General features: G+C 32.7%; 2 protein-coding genes across 2 annotated transcripts; both read left to right on the plus strand.

Annotated features, from left to right (window-relative positions):
* Positions 1 to 475: 475 nt before the first annotated feature.
* On the plus strand, positions 476 to 9,089 carry LOC107761789 (oxoglutarate-dependent flavonoid 7-O-demethylase 1-like). Its single transcript, XM_016580066.2, has 4 exons — positions 476 to 961; positions 1,126 to 1,370; positions 8,225 to 8,549; positions 8,657 to 9,089. The coding sequence occupies exons 1-4, from the start codon at positions 719 to 721 to the stop codon at positions 8,909 to 8,911; spliced, it is 1,068 nt and encodes a 355-aa protein (XP_016435552.1). The 5' UTR covers positions 476 to 718; the 3' UTR covers positions 8,912 to 9,089.
* Positions 9,090 to 13,102: 4,013 nt separating this feature from the next.
* Positions 13,103 to 16,970, plus strand: LOC107761788 (oxoglutarate-dependent flavonoid 7-O-demethylase 1). The gene is made up of 4 exons (XM_016580064.2): positions 13,103 to 13,422; positions 15,654 to 15,901; positions 16,224 to 16,548; positions 16,622 to 16,970. Exons 1-4 carry the CDS (start codon positions 13,165 to 13,167, stop codon positions 16,862 to 16,864), a joined length of 1,074 nt encoding a protein of 357 aa, XP_016435550.2. The 5' UTR covers positions 13,103 to 13,164; the 3' UTR covers positions 16,865 to 16,970.
* Positions 16,971 to 17,019: the final 49 nt, after the last annotated feature.

The raw sequence follows: 17,019 nt of genomic DNA on the forward strand, positions 1-17,019 counted from the left end.
ATATGAACTGCTTAGAATGTATAATGGTCAAAAAATCAAATTGATGGCGTTAGGTGCTTTGCCACTCTAAATTTCACCTCAAATAATTTTCTTTGTAAAAAAGATTATCCGTGTACAATTTTTTATACCCTAATTAAAGTTACCGTGGAGATTTCAACACACTAATCCAAATGTTCACAGAGTATTTGCTTTATTTTAGTCTTAAAAGTATCGCATGAAATTGGGAATAAGTTATTACTTGCATAGTTGCATGTGTACGCGATAGTGCTATATTTTTAGAAGTTGAGAAGCCTTTCCGTATCCTTCAACAAAACAAGTTCAATTATTTTGGGTACAACATGACCCTACAATATATATGGTGATGTTACATTCTTAACAGTAATCTTCAACTTACTAATTAAAAATATTACATTTTTCTTTACTCCCTCTGCTTCAATCAAAGTGTCTTATTTTGACTAGCCAAAGAAGTGAGACTTATGGATTTTATAGTATTAAATTAAAAATGTGAGTAATGTACAAAAATATCATTTGAATCTTGTGGCATTAATCATGTCATATAGAATATAGACCGGTTGGATTTAAGGAGTTGTCAAATCACAAACGCAAAAATCTGATTAGATCTTCCTAGTCATAACCTTACAATCCTTGTTGAATAATGCAAATTGGGATCAGAAAATAGTAGAGAAGTGGAGAGATCTAGCTAAAAGGGAGAAACGCCATGGAAGCACATACGGGAGAGCTAGAAGATTCCATGAAAGTTCCTTCTGTTCAGGAACTGGCAAAGCAGAAATTGGTGACGATTCCATCGCGATATGTACGTGATGATCAGGACCGTTCAATTTCATCGTCAGATAAGGAAGTTCCAGTCATTGACTTGCAACGATTAAACTCTACTGATCATTCAATGAATCTCGAGCTTCAGAAATTGCATTTTGCAGCCAAAGATTGGGGTTTTTTTCAGGTACTTATCTATACTTCCTAGTTTCTGATAACTAATTATTGTTATTTGGATTTAACGCGTATTATAACCTTTTTATTTATCATATATTACTATGAGATTATACAGGTTGCAACTGAATATATTCAATATGAATAATTTGTGTACTCAATATGCTAACACTGCAGTTGATTAATCATGGAGTAAGTTCTTCAGTGGTGGAGAAAATGAAATCTGAGATTCAAAAATTCTTCAATCTGCCATTGGAAGCGAAAGAGAAGTTTGAACAATTGCCAGGGGATACAGATGGGTTTGGGCAGCTATTCCTTGTCTCTGATGATCAAAAGCTTGACTGGGCAGACATGTTTTGCTTGAAGACCTCGCCTACACATTTAAGGAAGCCTATATTTTCCAAGCTTTCCCTTTCATTTAGGTACGTATTATAATGTCGTCCTCAATTAATCAACCATAATATTTAACACTTGTTACAAAACTAACATCTGAATATTTGTTAGATGTGTGTGAAAAAAGTCTCACATGAAAAGTTTTTTAAAAAAAAGTACTTATGGGAGTTGAATGTTCTTAATGGTGTGAGACTTTTTCGGAAAAATCGTGTGGGCTTGGCCCAAAACGGACACCGTACAATATCACATCATGTTAAGAATATATTTGAGGGGTTTATCTGTTAGTAATATGTATTTGTAAAGCAATTCTGGAAATAAAATAACGTAAAGAACATAAATGTAGAATTAACATAATTTAATCCGAGGAATTTTAATCCGAGCTCACTGAATTTACAGTGTTTCCTTAAGAACTTAATCCCCTCCTAGTACCCGAGGTTGTGGATTATTTTCTCTCAGGATAGAACGGATTACACACTGGTGTAGCGATACTTCAAACCCTACTGTTTCAGCGAACACAATGATCGGTACCAAATCACACTTACTATTGCTTTCTTTGTAGTTAAAACAATGCAGAAGAAAGAAGGAGATTTCAAAATTTTCGTAAGAAAAATCTGATGGAATGGTCTGCTATTTATAGCCAACAGGTTGGGTTTAAACGAAGAGGTGCACGTCTTCAAAATGACCGTTCGCGTAAAAACGGCCACGCAAATGGCTATTTACACAAAATAAAACAGAAAAATCAAACGCGGAGGAAAACTAATTTACCGTTACAAAAATATCTAATTTGGATTAAAATAATATTACGTAAATCTTAATAGTAACAAATAAATTTGGTCCAAAAAATAATCAATCAAATTATTTGACCAAATCCGAAGTCGAAGCTGAAGCCGAACAAGCGACGACGGCAACAACATGAGGCTTGTCTTTTTCTTAACTCTTTAAGAGGTAGAAGAAGAGCAATTGTATATATACCTATCAAAAAAAATTTCCTCCTCCAATATGGGACAATGTCTATTTATCAAAGAGGAAAATTCAAATATTTTTATTTTTCCCTCCATTTTCCATTCACTCTTTATTTTAAGCTTTTAACATGCTTAAACCCAACAATCCCCCACGTTAATGGGGAATGATATATCACGGAAATATGCATGAAAAACTATGTGATTCGCAAGCAAGGATTAATTGCATCTGGATAAGTAGGTTTCCCTTTGAACTTTTCGTAGTGAGCTTATGTCGGATATACTCGGTCAATCAGTAGATTTGATATCTTTGAACCGTCGAACTTTGGCGTATACCTAGACAACCATAAGTCACACAATCAACCCTTAACCGTCTTTGATTCTCAGTGTTGTGTTCGTTTCAGCCATGAACATCGCCTGGTTTCATAAGTGCTTAAAGAACTGGCCTTACAAAATTCTCCTTGAAACGGCTAACACTTCACACTTACATAGGTGATTCCTAAATGTGTCATCCCGTAGATACATTATTTGATATACCCCGTATCAAATTTCGAAACCATTAAAAAGCCTTAATACTTTATCCTTGGTACTGAACATTGTCTCATCACGAGAATGGACCAAAATTTTAGTTGACAATGTTGAACCGTCATTGGTGACTTTGTTTGATCTCCTTGAACCTAGATCTTGGAATTTCCAGTCTTCTAGGTAGAGTTACCGCCACAATGACTTGTCCTCGGACATAGTCCCATTCCCTTCGATGATTTCTCAACTACCTCTCTAGTTATGCCTTTCGTAAGTGGATCCGACACATTATCGTTTGACTTTACGCAGTCAACCGTGATAATTTCTCTAGAGAGTAATTGCCTAACGATTTTATGTTTTCGTCGTAAATGACGAGATTTCTCGTTATACATAACGCTCCAAGCCCTTCCAATTGTCGCTTGACTATCGTAATGTATACATATTGGGGTCATCGGTTTGAGCCAAAATGGAATATCTTCCAAGAAATTTTGGAGCCATTCAGCTTCTTCACAGGTTTTATCTAAAGCTATAAACTCAACCTCCATTGTAGAGCGGGCAATATAAGTTTGTTTAGACGACTTCCAAGATACCGCTCCTCCACCAATAGTGAATATATATTCACTTGTGGACTTAGAATCAGTTGAACCGATGATCTAATTTGCATCACAGTATCCTTCAATCACCCGCAAGATATTTACTGTAGTGCAAAGCAAAGTCTTGGGTATGTTTTACATATCTCAAAATTCGTTTCATTTCCATCCAATGAGATTGACATAGATTACTCGTGTATCGACTCAAATTACTTATAGCACAAGCTATATCTGGGCGTGTAGAATTCATGATATACATTAAACATCCCAACACACGAGCATAATCCAATTGTTATATGCTTTGGCCTTTGTTCTTTGCTAGTGCAAGATTCACGTCAATTGGAGTCTTTATAACTTTAAAATCGAAGTGCTTGAATTTTTCAAGTACTATTTTCATGCAATGAGATTGTGACAATGCAGACCTTGAGGAGTCTTATGGATCTTAATGCCCAAAATTAAATCGGCAACTCCCAAGTCTTTCATATCAAACTTGCTAGTTAGCATACACTTAGTCGCATTTATGTTGGCAATGTTATTACTCATTATCAGCATATCATCCACATATAAGCAAACAATGATTATGTGATTTGGAACATTTTAAATGTACACACATTTATCACATTCATTTATCTTAAAATCATTTGACAACATTGTTTAGTAAAATTTCGCATGCCATTGTTTGGGTACTTGTTTTAGTCCGTAAAGGGACTTAACAAGTCTACATACCTTCTTTTCTTTACCTGGAACCACAAACTTTTCAGGTTGTTCCATGTTGATTTCTTCCTCCAAATCTCCATTTAAGAAGGCCGTCTTAACGTTCATTTGATGAATTTCAAGACCATATACCGCAGCCAATGTTACTAACGTTCGTATGGACGTAATTCTTGTAACTGGAGAGTATGTATCAAAATAGTCAAAACCTTCTCGTTGTCTATACCCTTTGACTACAAGTTTTGCCTTATATTTATCAATAGTGCCACCATCTTTCATTTTTCTCTTAAAAATCCATTTAGAACCCAACGGTTTATTTTCAGGAGGAAGATCAACCAATTCTCATGTATGGTTATTCAATATGGATTTTATTTTACTATTGACTGCCTCTTTCCAAAATAATGATTTCGAAGAAGACATAGCTTCTTTAAATGTTCGAGGCTCATTTTCAATAAGAAAGTCACAAAATATGGTCCACATGAAGTAGATGTTCTTTGACGTTTACTACGTTTTGGATCCTCCTGATTAGACGTACTTTCTTTTGTTTTTTCCCGATGTTATTTAGATCTTTCACCAATCGACTTATATTTTTTTTTATACGGATATATATTTTAGAAAAATTCAGCATTATCTGATTCTATAACCGTATTATTATGGATGTCGGAATTTTTTAATTTATGAATCAGAAATCAATATGCTTTATTATTGGTCGCATATCCTATGAAAACACAATCAACGATTTTCGGTCCTATCTTTACCCTTTTGGGTTTAGGAACTTGCACTTCTGCCAAACACCCCCACACTTTAAAATAATTCAAGTTGGGGTTCCTTCCTTTTCATTTTTCATATGGAATAGATTGCGTTTTGCTATGGGGTACTCGATTTAGTATCCGGTTAACCGTAAGAATGGCTTCCCCCCACAAGTTTTGTGCAAAACCATAACTTATCTACAACGCGTTCATCATCTCCTTTAATGAACGATTCTTTTTTTCGCAATCCCATTGGATTGGGGCGTATAAGGGGCCGTTGTTTGGTAAATAATTTCATATTCTAAACATATTTCTTCAAAAGGAGATTTGTATTCACCATCCCTATCACTTCTTATCATTTTTATTTTTTTTTAAGTTGCATTTCAACTTCATTTTTGTATTGCTTGAATGCATCTATTGATTTATCTTTACTACTAAGTAAGTAAACATAGCAATATAGTGAGTACAATCGTCAATAAAAGTTATGAAACACTTCTTTCCACCGCGAGATGGTATTGACTTCATGTCGCAAATATCTGTGTGAATTAAGTCTAAAGGATTTGAATTCCTTTCAACAGACTTATAACGATGTTTAACATACTTAGATTCCACACATATTTGATATTTTGATTGGTCACATTCAAACTTAGGCAATACTTCCAAATTAATCATTTTTCGTAAGGTTTTATAATTGACATGTCCCAAATGTCTATGCCATAAATCATTTGACTCAAGTAAGTAAGAAGAAGCTGAAATTTTATTATTCTCAATGACCATTACATTTAGTTTGAAAAGGCCCTCAGTGAGGTAACCTTTTCCTACAAATATTTCGTTCTTACTTATTACAACCTTATCAGATACAAAAACTCACTTAAAATCGTTCTTGACAAGAAGTGCAGTAGAGACTAAGTTCTTCCTAGTTTCAGGAACATGAAGGACGTTGTTCAGAGTCACCATCTTGCCAGAAGTCATTTTCAGAAATATCTTGTCACATCCTTCAATCTTGGGCGTTGCAGAATTTCCCATAGAAAGCGTCTCTTCGGGTCCAACGGGAGTATATGTAGCAAACGCTTCTCTAACAGTATAAACATGGTGAGTGGCTCCAGAATCGATCCACTATTCCTTAGGATTTCCCACCAGGTTGCATTCAGAAAGCATAACACTCAAGTCATCAATATCCTCGTGCTTTTCAACCATGTTTGCTTGACTCTTCTTCCTGTCTTTCTTTGGAGCACGGCAATCTGCAGATTTGTGTCCATCTTTCCCGTAGTTGTAGCAATTTCCTTTGAATCGCTTCTTGCTTGGGTTGCTTTTTGGTCTAGAAGGCTTCTTCCTATTTTGTGGAGCATCCTCAACAATGTTTGCTCCCATTATTGTTGAGTTTCCACGACCCTTCTTTTCAGCAGCTTCTTTGTCCTCTTCGATCCTCAACCGAACAATGAGATCTTCGAGCGACATCTCCTTGCGTTTGTGTTTTAAGTAATTTTTGAAGTCCTTCCACAAAGGAGGCAACTTCTCAATCATTGCTGCAACTTGGAATGTTTCATTGATGACAAGACCTTCAATAAAAATTATATTAGTAATAATAATATAATTAATACTTTCAACAAAAGTATTAATTCGACTTATACCTTCAGCAATGAGATCGTGAACAATCACTTACAATTCCTGGACTTGGGTAATAACAGACTTGCTATCTACCATTTTGTAGTCCAAAACTTTTGCGGCAACAAATCTTTTCAACTCGGCATCCTCAGTTTTTTTATTTCTTTTCAAGCGCAATCCACAGTTCTTTTGACGTCTACATATTACTGTAGACGTTATACAGATCGTCCTCCAGTCCGCTAAGAATATAATTCTTGCACAAAAAATCAGAATGCTTCCATGCCTCAATCACGAGGAAGCGTTCATTTTATGGAGTTTCGTTAGGCAGAACAGGAACATCTTCCTTAATGAACTTATGTAGACTTAAAATCGCCAAGTAGAAGAACATCTTCTGCTGCCACCGCTTAAAATCAATCTCGGAAGATTTTTCGTGTTTTTCTATCGGTGTCGGTGCCAATGCCGGTGTTGTTCGACTTGTCGATGCATTGGCAGTCACCATAGGAACAACCTGATTTTCGTTCTCAGTCGTCATTTCCGTAAAAGGATGACACAAACAAATGTTTAATATACAGTGAAGTTTTTATATCTTAAAATCGAATAAACTGGAGTAGAAAATCACGTAGATTTTAATCTCCAACGAAGTAGAAAATCACTAAGATTTTAATCTCCAAATAACAGATAATAAAATAAAACAAAACATACGTTAAGATAAAAATGGAGTAGAAAACCACGAAGGCTTTAATTTCCAAACTGGGAGTAGAAAACCACACATGTTTTAGTCTCCAGAACAGTATATACAATACAAATACAGAATATAGTAAAGTTCCTTCAGCTTGTTAGTAATCTGTATTTGTAAAGTAATTCTGGAAATAAAATAACGTAAAAATAGAAATGTAGAATTAATAGAATTTAATTTGAGCCCACTGAATTCACAGTATTTCCTAAAGGAACTTAATCCCCTCCTAGTACTCGTGGTTGTGGATTATTTTCTCCCAGGATAGAACGGATTACACACTAGTGTAGCGGTACTTCAAACCCCAGTATTTCAGCGAACACAATGATCTGTAGCAAATCACACTTACTGTTGCTTTCTTTGTAGTTAAAATAATGTAGAAGAAAGAAGGAGATTTTAGAATTTTCATAAGGAAAATATGAGGGAGTGGTCTGCTATTTATAGCCAACAGATTGGGTTTAAACGAAGAGGTGCAACTCTTCAGAATTACTGTTTTGACTGTTCACGTAAAAACGGCCATTACATAAATGGCTATTTACGCAAAATAAAACGGAAAAATCAAACGCGGAGGAAAATTAATTTATCGTTACAAAAACGGCTAATTTGAATTAAAATTAACCAATTGAAAGCCAAGCGACGATGATGGCGTGATGCTTGCCTTTTTCTTAACTCTTTAAGAACCAAAAGAAAAACAATTGTATATATACCATCAAAACTCTTTTCCTCTTCCAATATTGCTTTATCAAAGCGAAAAATTCAAATATTTCATTTTCCCTTCATTTTTCATTCACTCTTTATTTTAAGCTTTTAACAAGCTTAAGCCCAACATAGCTACGGCGGCTGCTACTGTTAGGTTCACCTGAACCATTGTTTTTTTCTTGAATTATGTATTATAGTACATATTAGAAGATAATATTAGTTTTGAACTTACGGACTCTAGATTCTGATTTGACCCGATCGAATTACCTACATCGAAATTAGATCTTATAAATTTCATCTTTTTGGAATATGTAGAGAGACAATTGATGCGTACTCAGAAGAAGTAAAGGAGCTAGCCATGAAAGTTTTGAAAGTGTTGGGTAAAGCTGTGGGGATTAAAGCAGAAGAAGTGAACAACCTTTTTGAAAAAGGGATGCAATCAATGAGAATGAATTATTATCCACCCTGTCCACAACCAGATCTTGTGATGGGACTTTGCCCTCACTCTGATGCATGTGCCTTAGCAATCCTTCTTCAAGTAAATGAAACTGAAGGTCTTCAAATTAGGAAAGATGGAATTTGGATTCCCATTTTACCCCTCCCCAATGCTTTCGTAGTCAATGTTGGAGATTCTTTGGAGGTACTTTCTCCATTCAATCTCCCTCCCTCTTATTTTATCAAGTGTTGGAAATCACACTTTTAAATCTATTCATCTGCTTATTATATATAAGTTTATTTGTTTTCCAGATATTTTCAAATGGAATTTACAGAAGCATAGAGCATAGATCAGTGGTGAGCGCAGTGAAAGAAAGGATCTCCATAGCAACATTTCATAGTCCAAGATTGGATGGTGAATTAGGTCCAGCAACTAGCCTTATTACTGCTGATACTCCACCGATATTTAAAACTATAAATGTCCATGAATATTTTAGAGGATTCTTCACCCGTAAACTTGATGGGAAATCATATTTGGACACCATGAGAATCACTAGTGCAAATTAAATAACCTGTAAAACCTTTAATATGAAAGATAAAATAAAATAAATCACTCCTATGTGTTGAATATTATTATCATGATTTGCTTTTATTACAACTTGTTTGGAGGGTTTTTACTATTGTATAGTTTCGTACTATGTATATTGTATTGTTTTGTGGATATAATATTTGAACTAATTGAGTATATCATTTGCTATTGTTTAAAGAGTGGCATTTTTGTTATTTACTTTGAATGCATCGTATTGTATAATAATATACTAAAATAATTCTTATTGCTATAATTATTAAATTAATCAATAATTAATTGATACAACTTCTCCCGTTGTCGGGAAATCGTATGTGGACACCATGAGAATCACCCACGAAAACATCTAGAGAACGGATAAGGGTCTAATTTGCCCATCTTCTATCATAAATAGGTCTTATTTATCCTCCGTTTACGTTTTCTATCAAAAATATTTATACATTAGGTTCATATTTACCCCTTAAACGTTTAAAAGAGTTACATTTGCCCTTCGTTATATTTTAGAATCATATTTACCCCTCTACTCTTCAAAAAGAGTTACATTTGCTCTTCGTTATATTTTTTTGACATATTTATCCTTACAATTATACCCTACATTTACCCTCATCCGGTAGATCGCCATGTCCCACCTTTGTTTTCCTACATGGCGCCTATGTGGATTTCTTTTCTTCCAATTTAAATATGGTCACCTATTTAAGATAATTTAACATGCCCACCCAATTTAAATAAGACTTCATTAACTCTATTGTTGTGCAACTTCTTGTAATTTACTTTGGTTACTGCAATAATTGTGAGTTATATTAGATTAGTGATTTTGAGTTCAAAGTTATTGTTTGTGGGGGTGGGGGGTGGGGATTGGGAATTATGATTTTCATTTATTTTAGTTAGTGTGTCTTATTTAAATTGGGTGAGCAGGTTAAATTATCTCAAATAAGTGACCATATTTAAATTGGAAGAAAAGAAATTCAATTAGGTCCCATGTAGGAAAACAAAAATGTGGAACATGGCGATCTACCAGATGAGGGTAAATGTAGGGTATAATTGTAAGGATAAATATGTCAAGAAAGTATAACGAAGGGCAAATGTAACCCTTTTTGAAGAGTAGAGGGGTAAATATGATCCTAAAGTATAACGAAGGGCAAATGTAACTATTTTAAGCGTTTAAGGGGTAAATATGAACCTAATATATAACAGTAAGGATATTTTTGATAGAAAAATTAAACAGATGGTAAATAAGGCCTATTTATGATAGTAGAAGGGCAAATCAGACCCTTACCCGTCTAAAAAACTAGCTAGTTCTAAATTTCTTAAATCTCAATTCTCAACCATAAGTTATAAAGTACTATTCCCTGCGACTTCTTCCAACTTCTACCTTATGTGACCGTGATCGGATGCGGATCCAGAATTTGAATGTTGCGGGTGCCAGCATGTTATGCATTCAGTATACATGTCAGTAGCTACAAAGACAGATTAGGAATAATGGGTCGGGTCGGTTAGTTTTTTGTTAATTTGAATAGGCCTTTCATTCACAAAGCAAATAAGTTCGATTTTAGTTCAAATTTTTAACGCTTAATTTAAACACATTCTAAATAAAAATGCAAAAGAAAAATAACATTTCATGAAAGAGCGCCTCCAATATAAATATTTGCTTAAAGAGTAGCTTAACTATACTATATATTCTTTGTTTGACTAGATTAATTTACTTGTATTGTTCTTTATTTATTTTTCCATCTTAATTTTTGAGTTATATGACAACTATTTTCAAAGAAAAAACTTCAACATTCAACCTATGATATTCGACTCAAAACGACTATCAATCAAGCCATTTAATTTTTTTTCAAAACCCAATAGAAGATATTGCTCAAACTATACTCCAATACATAAATTAATATCGTTTCATTAAAAATAAAGAAATTATATGCTATTTAAAATCAATTTAAATTATCTATAGAAAATAATTGTTCATAAAGTAAGGTATAATGATAGAAACAAAACGAGGACTGAAAGTCAAAAAAAAATGAAGAAGAGAGACTTAGCAAGTAATAAAAGGAAGAAAATGAGGGAAAGCACCGAAAAAGGAAAAGAGGTGAGGCCCTAGGGCTCAACTGAAAATAAAAGAAATCTTAATAAGTAGAAAAAAGGAAAAATCAAATGAGCTACTCCAAGGAAAGCCTTCAAAGGGAAGCGTGAACTAATGGCACTCACTTTCACTTTGTGACTTCTGGGTGTCACTCTATTCATATATACGTTTCTTCATAGAGATATTATGTACATAGTAAAAATTTTAGCGAACGAACGGGTGGCGTGGCACCCCCACCTCATAAGGTAAATCAGCCCCTGTATGTGATACTATTTTCTAATTAATTAATTTGTTCCACAAATAATGATATATTTTTATATTTAAAGTAATATAACTTTAAATTTTTTGTTTTTTCGTAATAATAAATTTTATAACCAAACAAATATTATTATATATTTATTATGATCAAATGTTTTAAAAGTATTTTAGCCACACAAATATATTATGATATGTTTACCACCATAAATTTAAATTTTTTTTTTTTTAAAACATTGTGTCGATCAAATTAAATAATATAAATTGGAAGAGAGAGTATTATAATAGTGGAATCGAGGGAGCTGATTTTATGCTTTCTCAACTTACGCAATCAAACAATAGGAAAAAGATGATATTCAGGTCGTTTTCTCCTGCCCAACCTACTAGTTATGGGTCGACTTAAAATTGTTACGTATCTAGGATTTTAAAAGTATGGATACATTATACTATCGTTTGGCTTGATTCCATCAAATTTTTGCTATGACAATAACTAGGGGTGTATATGGACCGAGTTGGTTTAATTTTACTATGATATATCGATTTGGATTGGTTCGATTTTGTCTGATTTTTCGAATTTTTTTACATAAATATTTTTTAATCTTACTTAGTTTAAGTTATAGATAAAGTTTCGATAAGTGAATATATATTTAGTAAAAATTAAAAAATTGACAAAACATATGATCTATTAAAATATTCTTATGGGAGAATTTTTTTAGTAACACGTGATAGTTATTTTCTTAGTTGTCTAACAATAATTTTTCGTTAATATATACTTTCAAGGTTAACTGAATTTAATAATTAAACATAAAAATCAAGATGATACCTAAATAATAATATATTCTACTTAATTTTAAATTATCGAAATACCATTTCAAATTCAAAAAAGATATAAGAAATCTTGACATATGAATATGGAAAAACAAAGACATGATTGACGCATTTCAGTAACACTTGATAAGTCAGTGATACAACTCATTATTTATAATAAATAAAAATAAATGCACTTCATAGTTCTATTAAATATTACATCTAATGAAAGGATCTCAAATATTTTTATATTTTTAAAAAAAAAACTCAATATAAAATCTAGAGACGGGAGTATGGGTTCATGTGTCCCACACCCCTCCAGGTAAATCCGCTCCTACATAAAATGTATATAAAATAATTGGTTGGCTACATGAATTTTTACCTTATTAACAAGGGTCCAATTCCTCACCTCTCCTGTTTTTCCTTTGAATTTTTTTTAGAGGGAAAGTCGTGAATACACTCGCAAATACTGTTAACAGAGAAATTTGATTATGGTGTGACATGCCACCTAATATTTTTAGGAACAATTTGACCTATTTATGCAGTGTCATTTTCTAGTGAAACGACATCAATTGACTCTCCTCGGCAAAGAGTGGCTCCTCCACATGTAACTTTTTCCTCTTCACATTATGCAAACCGCTTCTAGAAAACATTTTATCATTTGCCCTGCAAGGTAAGCAATTACGCACGTTTACTACATATTTTTGTTTTGTTTTGTGGTCAATGTTCTTTCAAACAGAATCCAGACAATCTTTTGGAAACAAAAAACTTTAACAATGTTTGAATATGATTTTGCATACTGTTGCTGTATAAATTTTTTAACACTTTAAGTATAATTTAATTGATTATAACAGATAACTTATGTGTATTTCCTAAATTATTTACAAATAAAATTACAATATAGTAATTATAATTATCTTTTAAATGATTTGATTATATAAATATATTAAACTCATATCGTATTCTTCTATATATTATGATGAGGTTAGGTGTGCCTAATTCTACCCCCACCATACACGTAAGAAGATACTATATATAAATTTGTGTGTATGAATAAACAAGAGCAAAATTATAATTAAGCTAGTAGTTATAATGATGGAGGAAAATTTGGCAACGACGCTAGGTGGAACGTTGGCTGTGCCAAGTGTTCAAGAACTGGCCACAGACTCACCGGAAAAAGTCCCGGCGCGTTACGTGAGAGATGATCAAGATTTTTCTCCGATCAAATCATCTACTTCTATTAGTTTCTCTGATAATATCCCAATCATCAACATGGAAAGCTTACTTCTTGGAGATGAAATCGAATTGAAGAAGCTTGATTCTGCTTGCAAAGACGGGGGATTTTTCCAGGTTCTTTTGTGGAATATATATTTTACTAGCCGGCCTTGGTTTTCTGCTATTAAAAATTTGAAAATTTTGTATAATTGTACACAAGTATCGTTAGGGGTCATTTGGGAGTAGCAGGGCGAAGCCAAGATTTAAAATTTATGGTCCTGAATTTACCATCGAATTCATAGCTCGTCTTAGTTACTTGGTTCGCAATTGAATAGTTATATATACTCGAATGGATCTTCTAATAGAAATACCGCATATAAACAAAAGCTATTAGATTCGTCCGAACCCGTAGCTAATAATCTAGTTCCGCTTCTGGGTACCAGGATAAAGAAAATAATCTCTAGATATATGTAAGATTATCTTACCCGCGTTTAGTTAAAATTTTCAATTCGGGAATAAGTAATCCGCGAATTATTTTATTTCGTTATCTAGCTAGGTATTATTTTTGGCAAAGGGCCAAATATACCCTTATACTTTCGAAAATCGTCTAAGAATACCCCTCGTTATACTATTGGACTATATATACTTTTTCCGTCATACTTTGGAATAAATATACCCTTATTTTAGATGGAGTGCCACGTGTCAGCACCAGATGAAAACGACCCATTTTTTTTTTACCCGATCCGTTTTAAAAAACCCACCACCCGACCCGTTTTAAAATTCAGTTTTTTTAAAGCATATATTTTGTAAAAACTAGAATTTTTTTTATAAAAACTGAAAAAAAAATAAATAAAAACAAATTGCAAAATATATATTTTTAAGTCTTTTCAATTTTTTTAAAGTATGTTTTTTGTTAAAACTGGAAAAAAAAATATTTTTTTAAAAATACTTTAAAAACTGGAAAATATATATTCTGTAAAAACTGGAAAAAAAAAATTTGCAAAATATATATTTTTAAGTCTTTTCAGTTTTTTTAAAGTATTTTTTTTGTAAAAACTGGAAAAAAAAAAAAAAAAGACTCTCCTAAATCAGTGGACTACATATGCATTAGTTTTAAAAAAATAGAAATATTTTGCAAAATCTTTTTTTTTCAATTTTTACAAAAAACATACTTTAAAAAACTGAAAAAACTGAAATATATATATTTTGCAAATTCCTTTTTTTCAGTTTTTACATAATATATATTTTTCAGTTTTTAAAGCATTTTTTTAAAAAATATTTTTTTCAGTTTTTACAAAAAAAAATATTTTAAATAAACTAAAAAGACTTTAAAATATATATTTTGTAATTTTTTTTTTTTAGTTTTTACAAAAAAAAATTCTAATTTTTACAAAATATATGCTTTAAAAAAACTGAATTTTAAAACGGGTCGGGTGGTGGGGTTTTTAAAACGGGTCGGGTAAAAAAAAAAAAAAAGAAATGGGTCGTTTTCATCTGGTGCTGACACGTGGCACTCCATCCAAAATAAGGGTATATTTGTTCCAAAGTATGACTGGAAGGGTATATATAGCCCAATAGTATAACGAGGGGTATTCTTAGACCATTTTCGAAAGTACAGGAGTATATTTGGCCCTTTGCCGTATTATTTTTTCATTTTAACAAATGAGTATTTTCTTTTCACAATATAAAAGAAAAAATTATTTTAACAAAAAAAGTACTTTTTTCCGTAATGTAGAAAAAATATTTTGTTTCATTTCAACAAAATGATGTAGTAAAAAGTATTTTCTTTCATTTCAACAAAAAGAATATTTTTTTCATGATGTAAAAAAAGTATTTTCTCTCATTTCAACAAAATTAGTACTTTATTTTCATATTGTGGAAGGAGTAATTTCTTTTGCAACTAAAAAAAGAGTGTTTTCTTTTTAGCTATGGAGCACAAATTTCAACGTTGTTTTGCGTAAAAAAGTGAAGTAACACATTAAGTTCTTTTGGTTTGTGTAAATTGTTGGGTATATGGGGTGGGGGAGGGGGAGAGCACAGAAAACATAAGACTTGGGGGAAGGGGTGAACAGAATAACATAAAAAATTATTTTCCTAAAAATATTTTCTTACTTTCTAACAAAACATTAAAAAAGATTTACACTCACCAATCAAACATGGAAAAATAAGTGATTACCCGTAATCTCATTTAATTCAACACAAAGCATTAGAACTAAATAATTCAGGGATTATTAATTCTAATACCGTTAGCTAGGAGGGTTTACAGTAGATATGAATATTTACACGTACAAATTTGACGTATTAGATTCTCAAAAATTTAATTTAATTGCATATTCCTTCTATTGTTGTTTGCAATGATTACACAGGTGATAAATCACGGTGTGAGTGGTTCATTAGTTGAGAAAGTGAAGAAGGATACTCAAGATTTCTTCAACCTACCAATGGACCAAAAGAAAATGTGGAAGCAAGTGGATGGAGATTTGGATGGTTTTGGACAAGCTTTTGTTGTTTCTGAGGACCAGAAACTTGACTGGGCTGATCTCTTCTTCTTGACAACCCTCCCTCCTTTTTTGAGAAAACAACATATCTTCCCCCACCTCCCTCTACTATTCAGGTATTCCCCATAAATGATTAATATGGGTAAGCATTCATAAAAAGTGAAATCAGTAACCTCAAAAATTGCTTATGCTTCTTCTGTTTTTCCTTATAAAAACTTGTCCAAACACCTTACCAAAAGTAAGTGTTGATATAAACTGGAATTAGTAACATGAAAAATAAGGCAATTTTACTTGCTACAACACGTCAAAATACAGTATCATTAAAATTCTTTGCACTATCAATTGTGCATATATATGTTGAATCCGAGTTGATTTGAGATGCAGTTATCTCATGCCAACTAAATTCAGGATGGCTAATTAGTAGTTGTGTTGAAGCAGAGAAACAGTTGAACTATACGCAGCTGAATTGAAAACATTGGCTTTAAAGATAATTGATTTGATAGCAAAAGTATTGAATATGGATGGAGAATACATGAGGGAACTGTTTGGAGAAGGGATGCAAACGATGAGGATGAACTACTATCCACCCTGTCCCGAACCAGAGAAAGTGATAGGACTTTCTCCTCATTCAGATGCTGTTGGCCTCACTATTCTCCTTCAACTTAACCAAATGGAAGGACTTCAGATTAAGAAAGATGGTCTATGGATTCCTATTAGTCCTCTTCCTAATGCCTTCATTGTCAACATTGGTGATATCTTAGAGGTAATTAATCTGCTAAATTGGCCTTTTCTTTTACTCTAACTGTATTTACTAATATGTATGTATACATTTGCAGATAGTGACTAATGGAACCTACCGTAGCATTGAGCATAGAGCAACGGTTAACAACGAAAAGGAAAGACTCTCAATTGCAACATTTTACAGTCCAAAACTTGATGGACAAATTGGTCCTGCTCCAAGCATCATTTCCTCTGAAAACCCGGCAAAGTTCAAAAATATTGGAGCTACAGATTATTTCAGAGGTTTATTTGCTCGTAAGCTTGATAAGAAATCCTACTTGGATGTTATGAGAATTTGAAAATTATGAGAATCCAGCAAGTTGAAACTCCTCAATATCCCTATATTTGTATTATGTTTAAGTTATTATCCTATATGATTAAATATACTACTAGTTGTTTGCGTTACTTCGCTAAGATTCTGATGTTATTGGGGTCATTTTGGTGGAAAATTATG

Source organism: Nicotiana tabacum, chromosome 17 (genome assembly GCF_000715075.1).
Source record: "Nicotiana tabacum cultivar K326 chromosome 17, ASM71507v2, whole genome shotgun sequence".
Taxonomy (NCBI): Eukaryota; Viridiplantae; Streptophyta; class Magnoliopsida; order Solanales; family Solanaceae; genus Nicotiana; species Nicotiana tabacum.